Below are 20548 nucleotides of genomic sequence, written 5' to 3'. Positions count from 1 at the left end.
ATCTTTATTCATGGCCTATTAACATCTACAGCTTATACAACCTGCCAGTTACATTATAGTTGAATTAAAACAAAGATGAATGCATACTTTAGACAACATGATCTATCTATCTATCTATCTATCTATCTATCTATCTATCTATCTATCTATCTATCTATCTATCTATCTATCTATCTATCTATCTATCTATCTATCTATCTATCTATCTATCTATCTTTCAGACAGTGACAATGCTAGACCCTCTGAGGTTTCTTCTTCTTTCCTCTTGTCCACCAGTGCTGCACTGTCTCTCCATGTTTCGCTGAGTGTCCAAGGAGGTAATGTCCAGTGCATCAGATCCGACTGAGATGTTATCTGCCCAGCAGCCTATTCGTCCTCCGTTGCTCCTCCCTTGGTTCTTCTCTTCCTGCAGATTTCTTTTATCTACAAGCAAGGATGTGGGGCTGCTCCTCTTCCTCTTCCAGCTCTGGCAGTAGGACAGGCTGATGCTTCCTTTTGAGAGAAGAAGAACTTTAAACTTTACCTATTGTGTCAAAAACAAAACATTTGTTCAATTAAAGAAAAAGAGACTAACGGACAGTAGGTTAAAATGGTTCTTACTTTCACAATAGCTCCCATGTCTCCCCTGCAGCCGCCTCCTCTCTGCCTTCTCTCGTCCAAATAGCATCTCATAGACATTATCCCTAAACTCCAAATTCATAATCTGGTAGATTAAAGGGTTAATCATGCAGTGAGACTTGGCAAACATAGCAGGGATTAAAGTGACTACATGTGGCAGGCAGGAAAACGGCTGGCTGCTCCTGGGGATCGGATTGGTCTTTTCGCCCAGGTTGGACACTTCACTCCCCTCTTCCCGGGGGTTGTAGTAGATTTGTCTGTAATATTCTGTGGTGGTCCAGTTTACCAATGAGGGGAAGTCCAGGATCTGTGTTGAAGCTGTGCCACTGAACTCCACCACAGTTTGTAAAGTGCCCTCTGCGTCTTGCTCGTCACTGGGGATGAGGGCAGAGATCAGAGACACGGTGGCATATGGCATCCAGGCCAGGAGGAAAGTGCCGCACACCACAGCAGCCATCTGGAATAAACATACGATTGTTTTTTATTTGTTTGTTTTCTTCAAGATGTGTATCAAGGAATCTGAATATATTATCGTCACTGTGGTCTACCTTTGCAAGTCTCAGGTCCTTGCTGGTGTGACTAACAGAGGAGGACGGTATAGATGCCAGGGTCCGATTAGATCTGTACACCTGAAAACAGAAGCAATGTTTAACGCTGCTAATTGCAACTTTTTTAAAAATCACAAGGACTTTACTTTATTATTGCAAGGGCATCATATAGTATAGTATAATATATATATATATATATATATATTTATTCAGTAACCATGTGCAGTATTTCTATGTGATTGTATTCTGTTTGCATTTTTGTTGCTTTCAGCCCATTCACCTAAGTGTCCCTGTTTTACAGTAACTGGATAAATCTACTGGGGCCCCCAATGGTCCTATATTTGTGATCAATTAGTCAAACACAAACTTATTTAGGAATATGTGCCATGTTCATTTTTACACAGATAGACAGCTGATGATTAAGGTTCCGTCTTAAGGCCCTGATACTTTCATTTGATGTTGTGCTTTTTATGTCTGTGTTTTTGTGTTAATACTCCTACAAATATCTTCACATTTGGAGCCAATGCAGTTCCCCATCCACAAAACACTGAAAAACCTATACTATCTTCCTGGCCGCCACTTCAAAACGTGTTAAATGGAAGAGCAGCCCAGTCCAGCTCACCAATTCCGATTACTCAGTTTTGTTGCATTTGTGCAACTTATATGTGAGCTCTCATTGAGGGTGGCTGTGATTCGATGTGATCGCCTCGCCACCTTGTCTCTCATTTTTGACTATTGATTGAACTAAAGTCAACCAAAATGTTGTAAACTGTGAATATGAGTCACTTGTATTCTCAAACAGAATTTGGAACACCCAGAAAAGTTTCTCACTTTGCGTGGTTCATTATCCTGCCATGTTTTCTGTGTCACTAAATGCAGTGGCACTCCACAGTATTACTGTTTGCCACAGTATCTTCTTGGATTCGATCACTAGGGGGTGCCAGAGCTGCCAAATTATATTATAAAATAATGGCTTAAAAGGACAGGTTCACAATTTTCAAGTCTTCTCTAAAACAACAGTCAGTTTCCATATATTAGCTTTTTAAACACTTTTAAATACATTTTCTACATAAGCATGAACAGAAGGGATGATTATAGCAGGAAAAACATGTGTCAGTGTTCATTTAAGTACCTGCTGTTGTTTTAGGACAGACTTGAACACTTGCGGGCCTAATACATTAAATCAAAATAAGTACTGGCACAGTTTCCTGATCTTCCATTTTATGTCTTATGGGTCCCTCACCGTCAGCAGAATGGCCAAATATGAAGTGATGATGGCGAGTGTGGGAAGTCCAAAGCATAATGTCAGGATGAGGAAGATATAGATCCTGTCAATTAGAGACGACCTCATTGCCCACCTTGAAATTGTGATACAGGCAGAGCGATTAATCAATATGTTTGTCTGCAAATGCACAAAGAATACAAATCAGGAAATGCACACAGGCTATGACACAGAGGTCTGCAGACGTGTATGCATGTAAACAAGGGGGCATGGAGTAGCACAGTAAATCAAGCAGGGGATTACCAATTGATGGTGCAGCTGGTCCCATACGGTTCTGGTCCGTAGCTTCCAAATCCAAAAGCAGGCAGGGAGGCCCAGAAAAATGTGTAAACCCACATCAGAGCTATGGACAGAGACACATGGTGCCTCTCGATCCATTGACCTAGATAGGTGAGAGTCATTCAAACCACTCAGTGAACTTAGTGTGACCATGGGATTGGTGTGTGCACGTGGAAACATAATGTGCACTCAACCTCGTGGGAAGTCTTAAAATCTCAATTAACCGCTTTAATTGGCCTTTTAGTGTCACTAAATTACACTAAATTTTAAATCAATAAATCTTTAAGTCAATTAATAGGCAGAAGAAATTGGACTATTTCCTGCTTGTAAAGTAGGAAATGGTCCAGTTTATTCAGGAAGAGTCAAGTGAGTTTAGGGTGCAATCATGCCTGTGTGGACTGTGTTTTTCGGCCTGTGTAAGAAGAAGATCTCAGACTTGCCATATCTTAAGCAGCAGATCTTCAGGCAACGGTCCAGAGAGATGAGACAGGTGGTGAGGAGAGAGCCGATGCCAAACACAAAGCCCTGAATGCCGTACCAAAGGCATCCTGTCTCTCCAAACACCCACGCGTGACACAGGCTGACAGAGGGAGAGAAAGGCTTAGTCCTGCACCCTAATGGATCATGGCCTTCTGGCTCTGACAAATGGCTGTTGGTCTAGATGTTGTCAGTATTATACATATAATGTCATCACCCTGATTTTGAGTCATTCAAGCATTCTGTACCTGGAAATTATGAAGAATGGCACTCCCAAGAGGCTGGAGCCAAAATCGCAGAGAGCCAGGTTGACGGTCATGAGCTCGTGGAGTCGGAGCTTCTTTCTTTTCCTACAGTGGACCCATAACACCAAGCCATTCCCCAGCACTGATATGACACCTGAAAAGAGAAGCAGGTGTTGTGTGTGACCTGTCTAACCCAACACATAACATAGCGAATGTTGTTGTCGAGTGTTCCAGATTGCTGGATTAGTTTAGCATGAAGCACATCATTTATTCGTGATCACAGAGACTTTAAATTAGGTCTTAAAATCACAGAAATTCCATATGAGCATCTGTTTATCTGTAGCTACATTTATTTGTTGTGTGAACCAGACAGTGAAGGTGATGTTTAAGATTCAGAGGCATCCTTGGTTTTCTATTATTCATCACCATCCAGCTGTTTTGCATTACAGTCTGCACTGTAATGATGACGATTACAACAGAGCAAAAGAAAAAAAAACTTCTACCACCATATTTATTAGCAAAAATCAGTAAAAGGATGGCTCTTTAAGCAACCCCAATATTCCCAATAATATGTTGCTTTAAATAGTTTAAAGATAAATATTGTCAATATAGACAATATATAGACAATATATTGTGTTTGCCTGTTGCACCACTTCACTGGGTTTACATTCATTGTAATACAAAGAAAAAACATTTATGATTATTATCATCAAAGACTCACTCAAATACAATTCTCAACATTTTTTGAGGGTGAACCTCACATCAAAACTTTACTGTATATATCTATATATTTCTGGCACAGCATATTTTGAAGCTTTGAATCTTGACTAGAATTTAAAATGAAGTTTACAGGTTGCAAATACCAAAATGACCCTGACAATGCGATAAAAGATGAAATTATCCTCTGAAGTGATTTTAATCATGACCATAATCTCACCTGCGAGGATGAGGAAGACAGCGACTGCCAGGTCCGCTGAGGGCGACAGCTGGGAGAGGAACAGCGGGTGGATGGACGAGGGGACAAACCAGGAGCTCCTTTGAGAGCCATTCTCTCCCATGGCTGCACTGACCAAAAGCAGCATACAGGTGAGACAGTTCCTGGAGCTTGAAAAAGCCATTGGAGGCAAACAAATGGAAGAATTAAGAAGCTACAAAGTGGAATTAGGAAAATGTCAAACAGCAGAGCTAGACCATCATCTCTATGTGGTTTCAGCCTGGATGAAAGTGATTTTCACTCAGTTTTAATCTCTATACTGCTTTTCATGTGCACATATTTAAGAGAAGAACAGATCCAGCTTAAGAAAACAAAGAGAGAGTAGAACAGTAAGGGAGGGCTTTGAGTTTTGAATTAATCTTCATATTACAGATTATATTTTCATATCACTGCTCATTGTGACCCTGTGGTGCATTTAAAATTGATAAACATGTTACTTCTTCTCTATTTCCCTATCATATAGCTTCCCTGGCCAGTATTGTGTCTGACAAAGCATTATCATTTACATAATTGATAATAAAAATGGTTGACAGTTGCATGAAATATTAATGCAAATTAATGCAGATCATCTCGCCTCCACTGGCTGACACTCATCTTATTTTACACTTCAACATAAATTACAGCTTTAATGAAAACAGTGAGACTGTTAAACATTTCTTCCAGCATTACACAGTTGTATGCAGATTGTAAGTGTTTCAGGATTATCCCAAGAAAAAGTGTCACAACTAAGATGTCTGATTCCAAGCTACAGGATATAGTAAAAATATCTTGTTACTTAAAATAAACCAAAAAAAGCACAAGTACTAGATTGCTGATCCCGTGTAACATAAGATCACTGGGGAAAAAACAAAAGGACTCTTCTACATCATTTGTCTTTCTAAGACATTTTGCCTCTGACCATCCCAGCGGGGATCAACTGACTCTCAAGGGTGACAAAGGGGTCAAAGGGGTGATAAAGATAAGAAACAGAGATGAAAGCAGAATGACCGAGAAGAATCAGACAGAAAATGGTTTCTTGAGGTAAGAAAGATCAGAGAGATCAGCAGTTAAAACTTGTGATTTGTCCATAAAATCTTGTTTTTATAACTTTATTGTCTTCTTTCTCTCTTTCTCTTTGTCCAAAATGCACATTATGCAAACACACACATTTGCAGGAAAACACACAATATTCATATTAAACCTTAAAAAGCATCACTACTCACCCTTCCGTTTGACCCTTCTGATGGTCCCTCAGCTGGGCTTTAGAGCAAATATCTCTTCTTAAATTGTTTTATATAATCTTAATCTGAAACCTCCCGCATGCTGTACAATCAATGCGGAGAGTATATTTGCCTTTGACAATGTGGCTTAGAAAAGATCAGCGAGAGGCATACAAACTGAGGAAGTGTGTGTGTTTTTGTGTGTGTGTGTGTGTGTGTGTGAGAGAGAGAGAGAGAGAGAGAGAGAGAGAGAGAGAGAGAGAGAGACAGAGAGAGAGAGACAGAGAGAGAGAGAAAGAGAGAGAGAGAGAGAGTGGGGAGGTATTTGAGGGTCTTTCACCCCCCGCCCCCTTAATCTCCTCACTAATGTCTTTATTTTTTATCCACTAGATCTATAATAGCCACAACTCCGTCACTGAGATCTATTTGCTTTGTATATGTGTCCTATTTTATTATATCACTTTAAGTGTACTCATTATCATAAAGATACATAAATGAGAATATTAGGATACTACATAATACTTGAAGAAATCACAGTTATGTCCTACTGAATACACGCCCACACAATCTGATGTAAATTAATAATTTAGTTGTGATCGGCTCACAAAGACTCAGACTCTAATAACTGTACAACCACTAATACTGTAAACGCTGTTGTCTTAAATTTATATTCAGAGCATCTAAAAGGGCCTTTACTGGAGCAACTGTAAAATAATCACACTTTTTTTTTTCTTGAAGAGAAAATTAGAGAGCAACACCACTAAACTTAATTCCTAAAACAATCCCTATGTGCTGTTCATATTTTTGTGCCAAAGCCCATATGTACCTGCATGGTGTTATCCAATAAATCTGTTTTTGAAGCCAATCACTAACCATGTGATTCAGAAAGGTTATCAATAGCAGGGGATTAGCAAGTAAATTGTTATAAGAATTCGCCACACTGTTTGCTCTTGGAGAGAGCAAATCCCCTGTAGGCATGATTCATAAAAGCTTTCTATTGAATCATAATAGTCAGCTGTTGTCAAGTTGTGTTAGCCATGCTACACTACTCTTGGCCACCCAGATACATCAGATATTGAATAGGGGTTTAGGGGAAGTGCATAGAAAAAAGATTTATAAAAAGCGAAGTAAAAATTGATTGGAGCCGCTGAATGCGCAGAAATTACCTTCCACAGTCCAATCAAATCAGGAGACCAAACAATTAAGTGTAGTTGTCAGTGTACCCCCATGGGAGGAAATTGAACAAATATATGGATAGATATCTCTTGCAAGTGTTTGCTAAAGTCACTAACTCACGGAAGAGTCAATCTGTGCAAACACTGTGCTCACACAGAGAGGAAGGGGTGCAATTTAAGAGGAAATTTTAGTTTTCAAAAACATTGTGTTCGTACCACTCTCAAAAGCATCTGTATTTCAAAGCATGTAATGAATTTCTGGAATGGCTAAGTGGCAGAACTTAATAAAGCAGAAGTATAAATCAATTCAAAAATTGTATTTTGAGAGGTGCATGAATGAAGAGGGGGTGTTGCTTCTCTCATGACTGTGACACTGCAGAATGTGATTTAGGCAAGTAGGACATGGCCCTGGAAGTGTGGCCTATGAAATGGGCAGAAATGTGTTTCTCTTATGAATACATATGGTTCAACTAGCCACCACCAAAGTTATTTCATATCAAACATTTTTTCTGGAAAAACAATGCTTCTGTTTATTTTATTGATTAAACATGGTCAGGGCTACATACCAACTGGTGTGACTGGTTGATCACATGTTGGTCAAGGAGCATTTCCTACTTGGCTAAATCCTGTCGTGCCTGTGACGCTCGTGGTGGATGCTGTTATTGTTTTGGTTGATCCTGCTCCTTTTCAGACGTGGTATTTATTTGGTTTGTTTACTGAGAGTTTGTTCCATAAATTCTATTTGTTATTATTGTTTGCCCTCCGTTTTTTTTTTTTCATTCATATTTGTTATTTATACATCTTTCGAAATAAAGTTTATAATAGAATATAAATGTGTTGTGTACAATGAAAACAGAGAGAGAAAAGGATTATGTGAATCTCACAAACAGAGGACTTTATTCCACCACTGACTGCAGCAACTCAGTACCACAGACAGCGAAAGACTCTCACACCTTCATACCATTTCACACAAGAACAGAACAGGGAAAAAAAATAAAGGAATTGGTTGCCAATTTAAATCTTTTCATTTGTTCTTTGTGGAACCTTTCTTCAAGCATATGATGGGAGTCAACTATCTGAAGGAAACCGGGCAGTGTTATAGATGATGTATAACTCTGGCATCAGAAGAATGTGGGTGATGTGGGCTTAGTGCAGTGACGGCCAAATCGGCTGGTTGGTTTACTCCTTGGAGGCCATGTGGGCCATCAGGTCACAGACGCGGTTGCTGTAACCGAACTCATTGTCGTACCTGAAGAAGAAAAATGAAAAAGAGTCATTAAGTATAATAGAGCATGGATATGTTACATTTGCATATATTTTCTGTGTGTTATCACTCTATGCTTGAAGGCGTACCATGTGACCAGCTTGACAAAGTGCTCGTTCAGGGCAATGCCAGCGCCAGCATCAAAGATGGAGGAGTGGGTGTCGCCGTTGAAGTCTGTGGACACAACCTGCAGGAGGAGAGAACGCCAAGTTAATGTAAAGGCATACAGATCTACAAAAACATTTAATAATTAAGAGTGACTTAAGAACATACCTGGTGCTCTGTGTATCCCAGAATTCCCTTCATGGGTCCCTCAGCGGCAGCCTTCACAACCTTCTTGATGTCATCGTACTTGGCCTGTACAGAAGAAAATGGGTTTGTTTGTATTGTAACAGAAAAATGGAAAATGCAGAAGTAATAAAAGTATTAGTAGAAGTGAAGTGTATCGTTATTATTATTATAATTATAATTTTTATTACATAGACTTTTACTAAATGTATTAAGAAGGTTATGTGTCTAGTAATTCTGTCTACACATCCAATGAAAAGGCAAAAATCAAAAGCCTCTAAATACTTTTTTTTTTAAAAAGGGTCATCAAAGTTACAATTTTCCTACTGTACTTTTAAATACAGCATCAACAAGTTATTGTTTTTCCATATTATATATTACATATTATATTGCTTCTGTAACTATTAACACTTATAATATATTTTTACAGTTAGTTGCTCATCAGTTGCTGCCAGTTAATTGATGTAAAAATCACAGTAAGTTTCTTACAGTTTGTTTTGGCCTTTTCATGGGATTTGTTGACATTAGGAAATAATTTTAGTTTTTTTTATGTTATAAAAGTTTTTATTTTAGAGTCACTCACGGGTTTCTCCAGACGGACTGTCAGGTCAACCACGGACACATTGGGGGTGGGGACACGGAAAGCCATGCCGGTCAGCTTGCTATGAAATATAAGCATAAAGTATATAAGGTCAAATAAAATTCACTGGATTTAATGCAAGTCATGTAATGTTCATGTAACAACATATCATACTCCAATAAAGTAATATGACTTTGGCACTGACCCGTTCAACTCGGGGATAACCTTGCCGACAGCCTTGGCAGCACCAGTGGAAGCGGGGATGATGTTCTGGCTGGCGCCACGACCATCCCTCCACAGCTTGCCAGAGGGACCGTCCACGGTCTTCTGGGTGGCAGTGATGGCATGAACAGTGCTCTGATGGACAGACACAGAGAGAGGAAGGGAGCGGAGATTAATAGAGGAAGGATGATTAAACATAGCTTAGCCCTCTCAAACTTTTTGGGCTGCTTTTAAATTTGGCCTTAGGGGCTGCTCAGCATCTGTATGCCAGATTGTTCCCTGATGGAGCATTTTAATCCTTACCATCAGGCCCTCAACGATGTGGAAGTTGTCGTTGATGACCTTGGCCAGGGGTGCCAGGCAGTTGGTTGTGCAGGAAGCATTGCTATGGAGAAGCAAAGAAAAAAGCATTAGTTAGGATCTTTAAAATGAAGGTACTGTCTCAGAATGTGTTTGTTTTGTTTAAAATATAACCAAATATAATCAGTTACTTTCTGATTCTTACCTGACAACCTTGAGGGAGTTCTCATACTTCTCGTGGTTGACACCCATGACGAACATGGGAGCGTCAGCGCTGGGGGCAGAGATGATGACTCTCTTGGCACCACCCTTCAGATGAGCCTGCAATGAGGTGTTGAGATCACATTAAATCTGCCTTTTTTGCCAACTGCAGATCACATAGATGTGTTAAGACAATTTTATATTTTGGGACTTGGAAGGATCGAATACTTACAGAGGCCTTCTCAATGGTGGTGAACACACCAGTGGACTCAACCACGTACTGGGCACCAGCATCACCCCATTTGATGTTGGCAGGGTCCCTCCTGCAGATGAGAGAGAGCGAAGGAATCAGATTGGATGCTTTCTCAGTGCATCTTAGTGAAATTGTTATTGTTGAAAGGCTTACTACATAAAATAGCCTGGTTAGTTAATAAAAGATGCAGAGTGAACTCACTCGTGGAACACAGAGATCTTGTGTCCATCGACGACCAGCTTGTCACCCTCCATCTTGACTTCACCGTGGAAGCGACCGTGAGTGGAGTCATACTTGAACATGTAGACCTAAAGAAGAGATAAAATGGAAAACTCTTAAAGCAAGTTTCTGACTGAAAAAACAAATTTCACACATAACTTTAAATTCATGATGTTTCGGAATGATTCTCCTCTTCAACAGATTTTAGAATTATGTGTTATGTCCCTAAAACATCTGAGTGTCATTGTACTGTTTTCCTGCTTATATACTCTTAAACAAGTTAATCCAGTTTACTAACCATGTACTCCAGGTCGATGAATGGGTCATTGATGGCCACAATCTCAACCTTCTTGGAGTGGAAAGCAGCACGGGTCACCAGACGCCCGATGCGACCGAATCTGTAAAAGAAGACAGTGTTGTTTCATAGTCTGGCCTTTAGATGGTAGTGTGATGCCATGCAACTCCGGCAAAAGTCACTGCACGATATGATCACAGTCAGAATTGCACAGAAATGAGTCTGCAGATTGTCATTAGGGGGAAATAATAAGTCTGAAAATGAGTCGTTGTGTGGATATTTTGCATTCAGTTTAACAGGTCTTCCTTCACTTTACTGCTCTAGATTGTTCTCCTCTTTCTGATTTAAGAGACATAACTCCCCAGGAGACTTGAAACCTTTGCAAGAGAAAGGGCAGGGTTCAGTAGGAGGGGCAGAAGGAGGTGTGTGTGTGGCAGAGCTTATAGCTGTGCTGCTCTCACGTCCTCCTCTATAGGGGCTAAAGTCGAAAAAAAAACCTCCAGTGTGGTAATCCTGGTATCGGCAGAGCACTGTTTGATCAGTGGCTGAGTTACTATTTAACTGTGAGTCCAAAATCCTGGCTCAGATACACTCTGTCCTCAGACATTGGAGAGGAGGAAGAAGGGGCAGAGAGATGTATGGTGGAAGAGATAATGGAATGATCCATAAAACAGATAGATAGAAGCCAACCTCAGAATATAAGTGTTCAATAATATTATTTTGTTTAAATTACGCATGTCCTCTTCCACTTGTCAAAGACAGCAGAAAAACAACTCCTTGAATGAACCCCATGCAGAGGCCCACATTGTTATCTACTGAGGGCCAAAGCTCAAAGATCATAAAAAACATGAAAGCAGCCGGATGACTGTCCACAGCTATGTGTGAGTGCATCTGTGCACGTTCTCTCCATTACAAAAAATGTTTTCCCCTCTTAAGCAGCAATATTGATTAACCAGAGGCAGTCTGCTTGTCAGAGCACAAGCTTGATACAGTAGACTCCTCATAACTCAAAGACTCCGCTAAATAAACAGTTACTATGTATCTACCATGAGAAGGAGAGGACTGCTTGAGCCAAAATAGTCTTGTGAATTATTCTTTAGAGCAGTCTTACGACCTCAACATGCTCAACCTGAAATATGTTTAGCTTTAAGAGGCACAGACTGTGCATTTTGATACTGAACCAAGGCAGCCATCATGATAGAAGTTCCCTGTGTGCATGTGTGGTTGTGTGAGATGAGGGTGCAAAAACTCCACATTTAAGTAAGTCCTGCAGTGTGTGTGGTACTGCTACAGTTGTGCTGATAATGATTTAGTTCAGTGTTTGTAAGATGAATGAATGAAAATGGTTCTTACCCATTGACACCAACTTTCACCATTTTGCCTGGGTTAGATATAGTCCTCTGAAGATGACATGAGAAAGAAGGGAGAAAAAGGAGAATAAGGTTGCCTGTCAAATACTGATATACCTCAATTTATGAGAGCCATGTATTAGTTTGCACTTAATGACTGGTTGTAGCAGAGATTAGCTTGACAAAAGAGTTCAAATGAACATGCAAGAGTATTCAACTGATAAGCTATCTGTGACCACAGTCCAAGTAAATTATAATGTATATCTGCAGTCTGGAGCTTTCTTTTTGGTCTAATGTTACAATAGCACACTTTTCATTTAAACTTTAAACATTTTAACATCTTCATAAGTAGCAAGATTTGCATTTGAAGTAGATGAATACAGCAAAATTATATCCAAATTAACTTAAAAACTAGGCAGATTCATTGCCCATGCAAAATGTTCCCAGGTAATCTTGATCTAGTTATTCAGTCATACATCCTGTTGCAAAGTCTCTCCAGGTTTCTGATCCTCTCTGACTGAAATTATTTCATCAATGAAGGTATTTACCGTTTGTGAGACGTCTGTCTGTCTTGCGGCTCTGGGTGTGAGTGTGCAGGAACAACGTTAGGCAGTGGGTATTTATCATTGACCAGAGCTGAAAGCCACGCCCCCTTAATGGACACTACTCCTCGCTCCGCCCCCCACTGAATGTCAAGGTCATCAACTTGCACACACACACACACACACACACATACACACACACACACACACACACACACACACACACACACACACACACACACACACACACACACACACACACACACACACTGCACTTTCACTGCACTATAAGTTCAGGTGTGTTAAAGGCCCTAGAAACTTCTAGTTGTGTTTCCCATTCTGATAGAGTTCTGATAGAGTTTGATTTTGTTTATATTTACATTATTATTTCATTAAAGGACCATCAAACATGTCACGTTTCCACATTCCGTTTCTTTAAGAGGTCTAGATTTAGATTAGACATTAAAAGTTCTCAGATTTGGACTGAAAAAAGAGAGGGCTCCCTTGCTGACCTTCTCAATACATACAGACTCATGGAGATATAGATGGAGCACACGAGAGATCAAATCTCTGCCGTCGTGACTGTGACATTTAATTTTCAAAGACCATGACCCTTCACTTTCAACTGCACTGTTGCTACTCTTCTTTCTCTCTGCCTCTGCATCAAGTCAAAAGTCAAACAGTGACCCTTAGATACCCCACATGGACTAATGATCATTACGCATGTGCAGAGGAGGCTTCTGTTTGTTTGAGTACATTCACTCAGTTGAATTATGGCTTTGTCAGGTTATTTAGAAATGACTAACTCCACAAAACTACATTAGTTTAAAAAAAAGACAGACTCCTTTGTTTGAATAAAATTGCTGCACTCAAAGTGTTGACAATGTGTCATGCTGCTTTAAAATGAGCTATCTTCTCTTTTCTTCATTACACACGGACGTTGACAAAAAACAAAATCCAAAAAAACTGGACAAAAAGCCAATGCATTTCCTTTACGGTAAGATACTGGAGAAATACAATTTACTGAGCTTTGTGAATTTTAGATTATTTTAAAATGTGTTTGTGGTTTATAAAATGTTAAATGGTTTGGCCCTCCACCATTATGTGACTTTGTGTATACTCACTCAGTAAGTTCTATTAGATTCTCCAGAATATCTGCTAAAAGAGATTGTATCATTGCGTCACACTATATTTGTGCAGTTAGCACTCTCTGTGAAAGCCACAACTCAGTAGAAAGTCCTACCTGATGACATGAGGAGCTGCAGCTTCATCAGTACACTTAAAACCAAATTTAAAAGTCTGCTAAAAGCTTCTCAGCTTGGTAACCACTGACTCTACATTGTATGTGTTGTGCTGCTGTGTGTAGCATTTTGTATGAGTCCTGTGTGTTTTTATGCTTTGTGCTGTTGTATGTTTTAGTATTTACCTACTGTAAGGACTGCTGATAAAATTAGCTATAAACTAACTAGCACAGTACATCACATTGGAACATTTATGTTTAACACTGTACATGATCCCAATAAACAAATTACTACTACTACAAGGCTGAGACATGTCAGGCTTTTTTCTTTGTTTGCTTTGAATCATTTGTGTTGCCATTACAGTAGTCACCACAAATTGGTACAGGAAATAATATAAAACGTTAAATCAGAAAAATTAAGATGCCAGTTTAAACCAGGTCTTTCAAGTTGAGTTGAAAATACCTCCCAGGCTTTAATATTAGGCCTCACCAGCAGGCAGTTTGAGATTGAATTGAAACCTAACCCATGGTGTGGTATCTGCAGACAATGAACATGAACATTATGCAGCTAATTGGAGAAAAGATGACATTCAGTAACTTGTATTTTCCACCATAGCAGATCATGTCATTGAACATATTTTGTGGTAGGCAAGCAGACATGCTGATCTGCACCAAAACTGGACAGTGCTGGTGTTGTATAATGGCTGCAGTCCAATGGCTTTGGCATAGCTGAACTACCACAACCCCAAGTACATGCATGCCAGTCTTGGCCTCTGCCTTGCAGCTTAAGGTCAAAGAGGGGAAGTAAAGGTCAGGCTAAGATTAGATGCTGGCTGGCTGGCTAGTCAACACTGAGGGCACTTTATACTCTCAGTACTGTAAATTCTGTCTCATACAGATCACATGTTCTTCCTCTATTACAGCAGCCACATGCTGCTCAATGTAAAGAGCAAACCAGTTATGGAATAAAGTATTGATTTCAAGCTAATCGTTATTTTAGTTCAGTGAAATTGATACTGGGAAATGTCAGCCAAGAGATCTGTGTTCAATAGACCAGCTAATAAATAAAATTACAGCAACATGTAATCTGTCTGTAATTTGTTTTATTTACTTTAATGTAGGCTTTGTTCTAGTTACTTAATTGCAAAATGCAGTAACAACAAAATGAATGGATACTATCTGCCATTCTGTGCACAATCATGTCCCTGAGTAAAAGGTAGATTTACACAACTTGTATCCTGAATCAAAGTCCAGTGCAAAGTCCATCCGGCAGTTAACAAATAAACAAAGTATGGAATCAGACTGCCATCTAGTGTTGTTGTAAAAAATCAAAAAACAAAACAAAAACAAAACAAAACCAAAGTCTTTTTAATATTAAAGATCCCCTCCAGATATTATGTAAATTAGATAGTTAACTTTGAATAATAATGTGTGTCTAGTAGGGTGTGTCCAACAAAAAGGTTCAATTACCGTAAAAACCGGTGTATAAGAGGCACCTTTAACGCGATTTTTTTTTCATTTAAAAGGGGGGTGCGTCTTAAACACCAGTGTGTCCTGTACACAGTAACATACAGAGAGAGGTTGGATCTGCATATGACCATAGGTATGTAAAGGTCCGTCCACACTAAGGATGCTGCTGTATATTGAACGGGAAATGAATGTGTGTTGATCAGAAGTATTTTAGACACTAGTTGCTGTGATGTTTCAGTGTTTACAGACCAAACTGATGTTGAAGCGCGATGTGCAAAAGCGTGATTCGGGTGCAGTAGTCTATTTGCGCACAGCGACAGGTCTGATGAAGAGTTTTGGGACTCAAGTCAATCAAATATGGAAAGTCACTGTATTCTTTTAAAAGGTTTAATTGAAACTCAGCCAAACCCGAACATACAGTAGTCTGAGTTACCGGTCCTGTTCAGTGAGGCAAATCATTACCGGACCATTGACCATTAACCCGACACACTGTTTCAGGTGTAATATGTGTTTATAAATGAATAACTACTGATGCATTCAAATAGACCAGTCTTTAATACTAAAGTTTTATGGGTTTTTTTACCAGCCTCCGAAAAAATAGATTGCGACTTATTTTTAGGGTATCTTAATAAAATCCTTAATATGACATCTGCCTCCAGACCTTTATCCGCCCAATCCACCGGGTCAAGTTGATTGATCCTGTTGGTCTGGCATTATGATGGTTTAAAAAGCGAGTGATCCTTATCTGCGCCATGGTTGGGATCAACACCATTGTCAAAGTGTTGTCAAACTGTGTGCAAGAACAAAGGAGGAGTAAATGCAGAATCACGATCTGCATTGTCTTTTTTTTGCCACGAATGTTTTCAGAAACATACTTTGGTTACTGTGTTTAGCTGTATAAAAGAAAGTTTGTGACCCAGCAGCCAATGTTGAAGACGGAAAAGCCAAAACCAAACTCCACCCAACTTGCAGTAAGTCACCACCAGCCTTTAGTATTTAGTGATCCAATCAAATCCCCCTACCCCACAAAAAATCAGTTATAGAGGAGGCAATATCAGACTGAAGATGGAAACAGCATAATGACTTGATAAATCAGTCTGTGATCAGGCAGATCTACTGCAAATTAAATGAAACTTTGAGCTACTGCATACAAGACGTGTCTGCACTGAAGGCTTCAAGTTTCCACACCACGTGTCAGTTGAACGCTGGACCACATTGGCTCCAAACTAGTTGTGATGTCAAAAAATCTGCCTTATGCTTATATTTTCCATGAGCACAAAGAAACTTTCCACTTTCAGCCGATGAATGTTAAAACAGCCTTCTAGTGTCAAACTTTGCACATACATCATTCTGCACGGTGAAGCTCAAACATCCAACTGTGGAAACAAGAAGCAAATATAAAACTAAATAATACACAGATCAAATATGTTACTAAGCATAAGTGATTTATGTACGATATAACAAAACTATACATTTTTGCTCATTTGACTGAAAACAGGTTGTACACCTTCCGAAATTCTAAGGTTTACGTATCACAGTATCTCCCATGAATTAAGGGTATCAAAGTGAAAACCTCACAGCCATTGTTGCTGTTTCATTTGTCAGCTGACAGATTTATACAGAAAGAGCCTTGGTTAGACTCTTTCTTCCACATCAATCTGTTAGCCTGAAAGTTTGCAAGACAGAATATTCACAATTGCATCATATTTATGTAAAAAAAATAAATAGAAATATCAGCTGAATGTTAAATTACTTGACATGCATGACAAGAAGTTTTTTCCCTCATTTCACCATACAATGCTTTGAGATATTTGCTCCAGGCCTTGGCTGTAATGCTGTTGATCAGTGTGTGACAGCCATACTTGGGATCCTTATTGGGATTGACTGTCCATATTTCAGAATGATGCCACACTAAATTAAACTTGAGGGAACTTATATATATAAAAGCCACAGACAGATTCATTTAGCGTCAAAATATCTGTCAGGAGAATCTGAAGCTCCTCTTTGAGGGACAAATTGAGATGACACGTGTCAACAGAACAAACTGGGATGTACATGTGGAATAGAAGTGGCTGATTGATCAAACAATCCTACATATCAGTGAGCAAAAACCAGAACACGACAAATGTCAAATCCATTTATTCATGCAAATCATAAGTAAACATAAAAAAACATACAGCAGGTGTGACAGGTGCCGTCATGTTTGGATATCCACGTCCACTACATCTGATTTCACCAACAATCTCCGGCCACAACATTTTTCTAAACACTTTTACATTATTGTACGCAGACGGAAGCTGGAAATACATAAAGTGCCAATTTACTTAAAAAACAAGCCCAACAATCAAAGATGATCGTCTGATGTAAACATAGCTCACATGTTCTAATATTCAGTTTAATACACATGGAATAAACTACAGCTGCTCTGTTAAACAGCCACAATAGTGTGTGAAGCATCTGATCTATGCTGGATGAAGCCACATTAGCAATACTGCAAGTCTACACCATACTACATGTAGTCTACACACATGTAAACACCATTCTCTGCATGTGAACGCCTCTGCAGTTGTGTTTTTCCCTTATAATCTAAGAAGGATGTCATTAGTCTTTATTTTCTCTCCTCTCCACTAACAGCCCAGTCCGCTCATCGACCCGATCCGATCCAGTTTCAGGCCAAAGCAGCCCCGGTTCCATCCCCTCCGTGAGCGGTCCGGCTCTGCTCGCTTCTGATTGGCGAGGGCCCCCTTCAGCAGACGCAGCCAAGGGGTCTCAGGCTGTGTTTGTACATCAGCCCATTTGGGGTACTCAGCAGCTTTGACCCCAGACGACAAGGTGGATTGCTCCTCTGGTTGGCTGTTCAACAGGTTTTCCAGGTCGTCCAGGGTCAAAAGGTCATTATAGCGCTCTAGAAACTGCTCCATAAACTACACAAGGAAAAAAAAGATTAAATTTAATTGTCAGGGAGTGTACGAAGGAGAATAATTCAATCAGTGATACATTTCATTACTGTCTCTTATTCTTTCCTGCTCTCCCTCCCTCCTTCTGGACTATTCTCTTGTATCCTTCATCCACTCTGAATTCTCCTCAGTCCACTTTCTTTCTTTCTTCCCATTTATCCCCAGCCCACTTACTCAACCACCTACCCACCGGCTCCCCCCCCCCCGCCACCTCCGTCACGTCTCCCTCATACCTGCACAGCATCCGGAGAAGGGTGCAGAGCACGAGCCTCTGTGATCTCCAGGGGAGTCAGGAGGAGCAGAGTGGCACAAAGCAGCACAGGACACAGCATGGCAGCAGAGATGAGGAGCAGGAATGACTTGAGCAGGAGGACTGGAAACAAACTGGTCAAGAAGATTAAAATTTAAGAAGAAAATATAAGGAAAAATTAAAATTACAGATACAAACACTATAATGAATTTAAGACAGAAACTGATGTAATTGTAGCCTGTTTTTGAAGGAACGGCAGTCTTTGAAGACACTTTCTCTTTTCCTCAAAACGATGTACTGATAATTTTTAAATATTTTAAAGTTTAAATTCTGCTGTGTAAAATAGCAATTTTAGGGAGACCTCGAAATAAAGAAGGAATACAAATGTGCTGATATGGATTTCTTTATTTTGGTATTTAATTTTAAGCTTATTGTATGCAATGCTTTTTGTCTGACAAATGAAGTGTAAAATATTAACTTGTATCCTTGGCAAAATGTTAAAGTGCTCACCTCTCTCACAGTGAAAAGTCATTATGCAAAAAGTGTTTTCGTGGCTACAAATAATTTTTTTCTTTGCAATTGCACCAAATCTAAACTGTGGAAATACATTTTACAAAATTCACATACTTGCTTTTCCACTTGTAGCTTTTATAGATATTTACAGTTTCCTTTCATTCCCTCCGAAGCTTTTAATTGTAACGACAAACTATAAAACCAGAGAATACATTTTTAAACATGAAATTCGTACCTTTTAGAAGATAATTTAAGAGTGCTCACCTGTTATTTATTTTTCTGGTGAAGCTCTGGGTGTTTTCAGCTCTTATAGACTCTTCTCCATCTCCCTCTCCTTCTCTTTCTCAACTACCTCTCACTTGTTGGCACCTGCTGAGAGCATCACTATCTCACTCGCCTGGCTCCTCCTACTTCGCTCTTGCTCTGTGATGGAATTGAAAAGCTCTTTTTCCTCTTGCGTCTGTCCTCTTGGCAGAAGCTGAATTGATTGGGGCATCAGCTGGGATGCTGCAGAGGTTTTGTAGAGCCAGAGACGACCCCCCACCCTTCCTTTCTCTCTCTTCCTCCACCTCCTCTTCTTCTTCTTTTCTTTGGAGTGACGTCATAGCCTGAGAGTGATTGTCATTGCCAAGGTGATGGTGTGGACTCTGCCCATATTGATGCCACTATAATGTATACACTAAGGTCAGAGGACAGTGGTCAGCTGCTGATTTGTAAACCAGTCAATTATGAACAGTCACGTGTTTCGTGTCAACGGATTAATCTGAATTATACATGTCCCATGTTGTAACAATGCTCCTCATGCACATTAGTCCCACACTCTCTCTCCCCCCCTTTGTCTCCGTGGTCTTTCCCAGCATGCACTGACCTCTCCTCTCTGTTGGGTAAGTTACAGTCTGTCAGTGCCATCTGCTCCCTGTACCCCCTGCCGCAAAATTACAACACCAGCAGGAGCAGCGCAATCCAACACGCCAACCTCAAAGTTCAGCAGCCTATGATTATTTCAAGCAAATAAACCTGTGCTAATCTGAATGTATGTCAGATAGCGTATTCACATCTCCCTCCATCAAAAGCATCAATACATATTTTCTCTCAATTAAGGCATTGTAAGTGAGGAAAATGTGTGCACTTAGAAGTTTTCATATCTGGCACGATCAAGCTAAATCCATCTTTGTACAGCACCTAGTTATAAACAGGGCAAATTTGCACTTGTATTCAAACACTTCGCATCCACTGAACATATTTAAACTCAAATTTGTCCTCAGATAAAACCAAACTGCTGGTGCAATCGTATTGTTAAGCCTGTATGTGGCAAGTGTCTTTATATAACATATCAATCACACATACAGAAATGCACCCCTCTCATCTTTTCGGAGAGGACAACGTGTGGGAGAAGGAGTAGGCGAAAAAAGGAGAGAGATTAGCAGTGATGGGAGGGAGGGGAGGGTTAAACTACCGCGTGTATGATGTCAGTGAAGAGAGGAACGCTGTAGGAGGAAAAGTAGGCAGCGGAGAGTAGGAGGAGGAGGAGGATGGGAGGGAGGGAGAAAAGCACCAGGCAGAGAGCGGAGGGAGACCTACAAAAGAGATTGATTACAGGAGAGCAGAGACAACCAACTAGGCAACCGCATGTGTCAGACAGAAGAAGAAAAAAAAAGAACATGACTGTAAATAAACATGCAGCCACGCTAACTGGTGAACAGCAGAATGTTTCTCATCTGATGAAGACTGAGATCTGATATGACACAGCATGCTCTAAAAGAAAGGAAACTGAGCAAAGTGGAGATG

At 39.9% G+C, this 20548-nt stretch overlaps 3 protein-coding genes across 3 annotated transcripts; all 3 read right to left on the bottom strand.

The window, feature by feature from the left end:
* Positions 1–217: 217 nt before the first annotated feature.
* On the bottom strand, positions 218–4507 carry opn9 (opsin 9). Its single transcript, XM_062423118.1, has 8 exons — positions 4387–4507; positions 3453–3603; positions 3168–3307; positions 2692–2830; positions 2410–2524; positions 1167–1247; positions 590–1075; positions 218–496 (listed from the first exon to the last, which is right to left on the bottom strand). The coding sequence occupies exons 1-8, from the start codon at positions 4505–4507 to the stop codon at positions 218–220; spliced, it is 1512 nt and encodes a 503-aa protein (XP_062279102.1).
* Positions 4508–7686: 3179 nt separating this feature from the next.
* gapdh (glyceraldehyde-3-phosphate dehydrogenase) lies at positions 7687–12418 on the bottom strand. The gene is made up of 12 exons (XM_062421852.1): positions 12337–12418; positions 11793–11839; positions 10443–10542; positions 10127–10233; positions 9905–9995; positions 9677–9792; positions 9475–9556; positions 9155–9306; positions 8953–9031; positions 8355–8438; positions 8171–8268; positions 7687–8066 (listed from the first exon to the last, which is right to left on the bottom strand). The coding sequence occupies exons 2-12, from the start codon at positions 11813–11815 to the stop codon at positions 7997–7999; spliced, it is 1002 nt and encodes a 333-aa protein (XP_062277836.1). The 5' UTR covers positions 11816–11839; positions 12337–12418; the 3' UTR covers positions 7687–7996.
* A 5249-nt stretch (positions 12419–17667) lies between these two features.
* nppcl (natriuretic peptide C-like) lies at positions 17668–18329 on the bottom strand. The gene is made up of 2 exons (XM_062421913.1): positions 18231–18329; positions 17668–17964 (listed from the first exon to the last, which is right to left on the bottom strand). Exons 1-2 carry the CDS (start codon positions 18327–18329, stop codon positions 17668–17670), a joined length of 396 nt encoding a protein of 131 aa, XP_062277897.1.
* Positions 18330–20548: the final 2219 nt, after the last annotated feature.

Source organism: Scomber scombrus, chromosome 7 (genome assembly GCF_963691925.1).
Source record: "Scomber scombrus chromosome 7, fScoSco1.1, whole genome shotgun sequence".
NCBI lineage: Eukaryota > Metazoa > Chordata > Actinopteri > Scombriformes > Scombridae > Scomber > Scomber scombrus.
The sequence above is the reverse complement of the archived record's forward strand: the minus strand, read 5'-3'. Positions and strand labels throughout refer to the sequence as shown.

Excerpts from the sequence above, each read along its gene's own strand:
- gapdh (XM_062421852.1), bottom strand. The coding sequence starts at position 11,815 with ATGGTGAAAGTTGGTGTCAATGG. Across the intron at positions 10,234-10,442 it reads TCATCGACCTGGAGTACATG|GTCTACATGTTCAAGTATGA; the intron begins GTTAGTAAACTG and ends TCTCTTCTTTAG. Across the intron at positions 9,793-9,904 it reads CCACCATTGAGAAGGCCTCT|GCTCATCTGAAGGGTGGTGC; the intron begins GTAAGTATTCGA and ends ACCTCATTGCAG.
- opn9 (XM_062423118.1), bottom strand. The coding sequence starts at position 4,507 with ATGGGAGAGAATGGCTCTCAAAGGAGCTCCTGGTTTGTCCCCTCGTCC. Across the intron at positions 3,604-4,386 it reads TGTCTTCCTCATCCTCGCAG|GTGTCATATCAGTGCTGGGG; the intron begins GTGAGATTATGG and ends TTCTCTTTTCAG. Across the intron at positions 3,308-3,452 it reads CCATTCTTCATAATTTCCAG|CCTGTGTCACGCGTGGGTGT; the intron begins GTACAGAATGCT and ends TCCCTCTGTCAG.
- nppcl (XM_062421913.1), bottom strand. The coding sequence starts at position 18,329 with ATGCTGTGTCCTGTGCTGCTTTGTGCCACTCTGCTCCTCCTGACTCCC. Across the intron at positions 17,965-18,230 it reads CTTCTCCGGATGCTGTGCAG|TTTATGGAGCAGTTTCTAGA; the intron begins GTATGAGGGAGA and ends TTCCTTGTGTAG.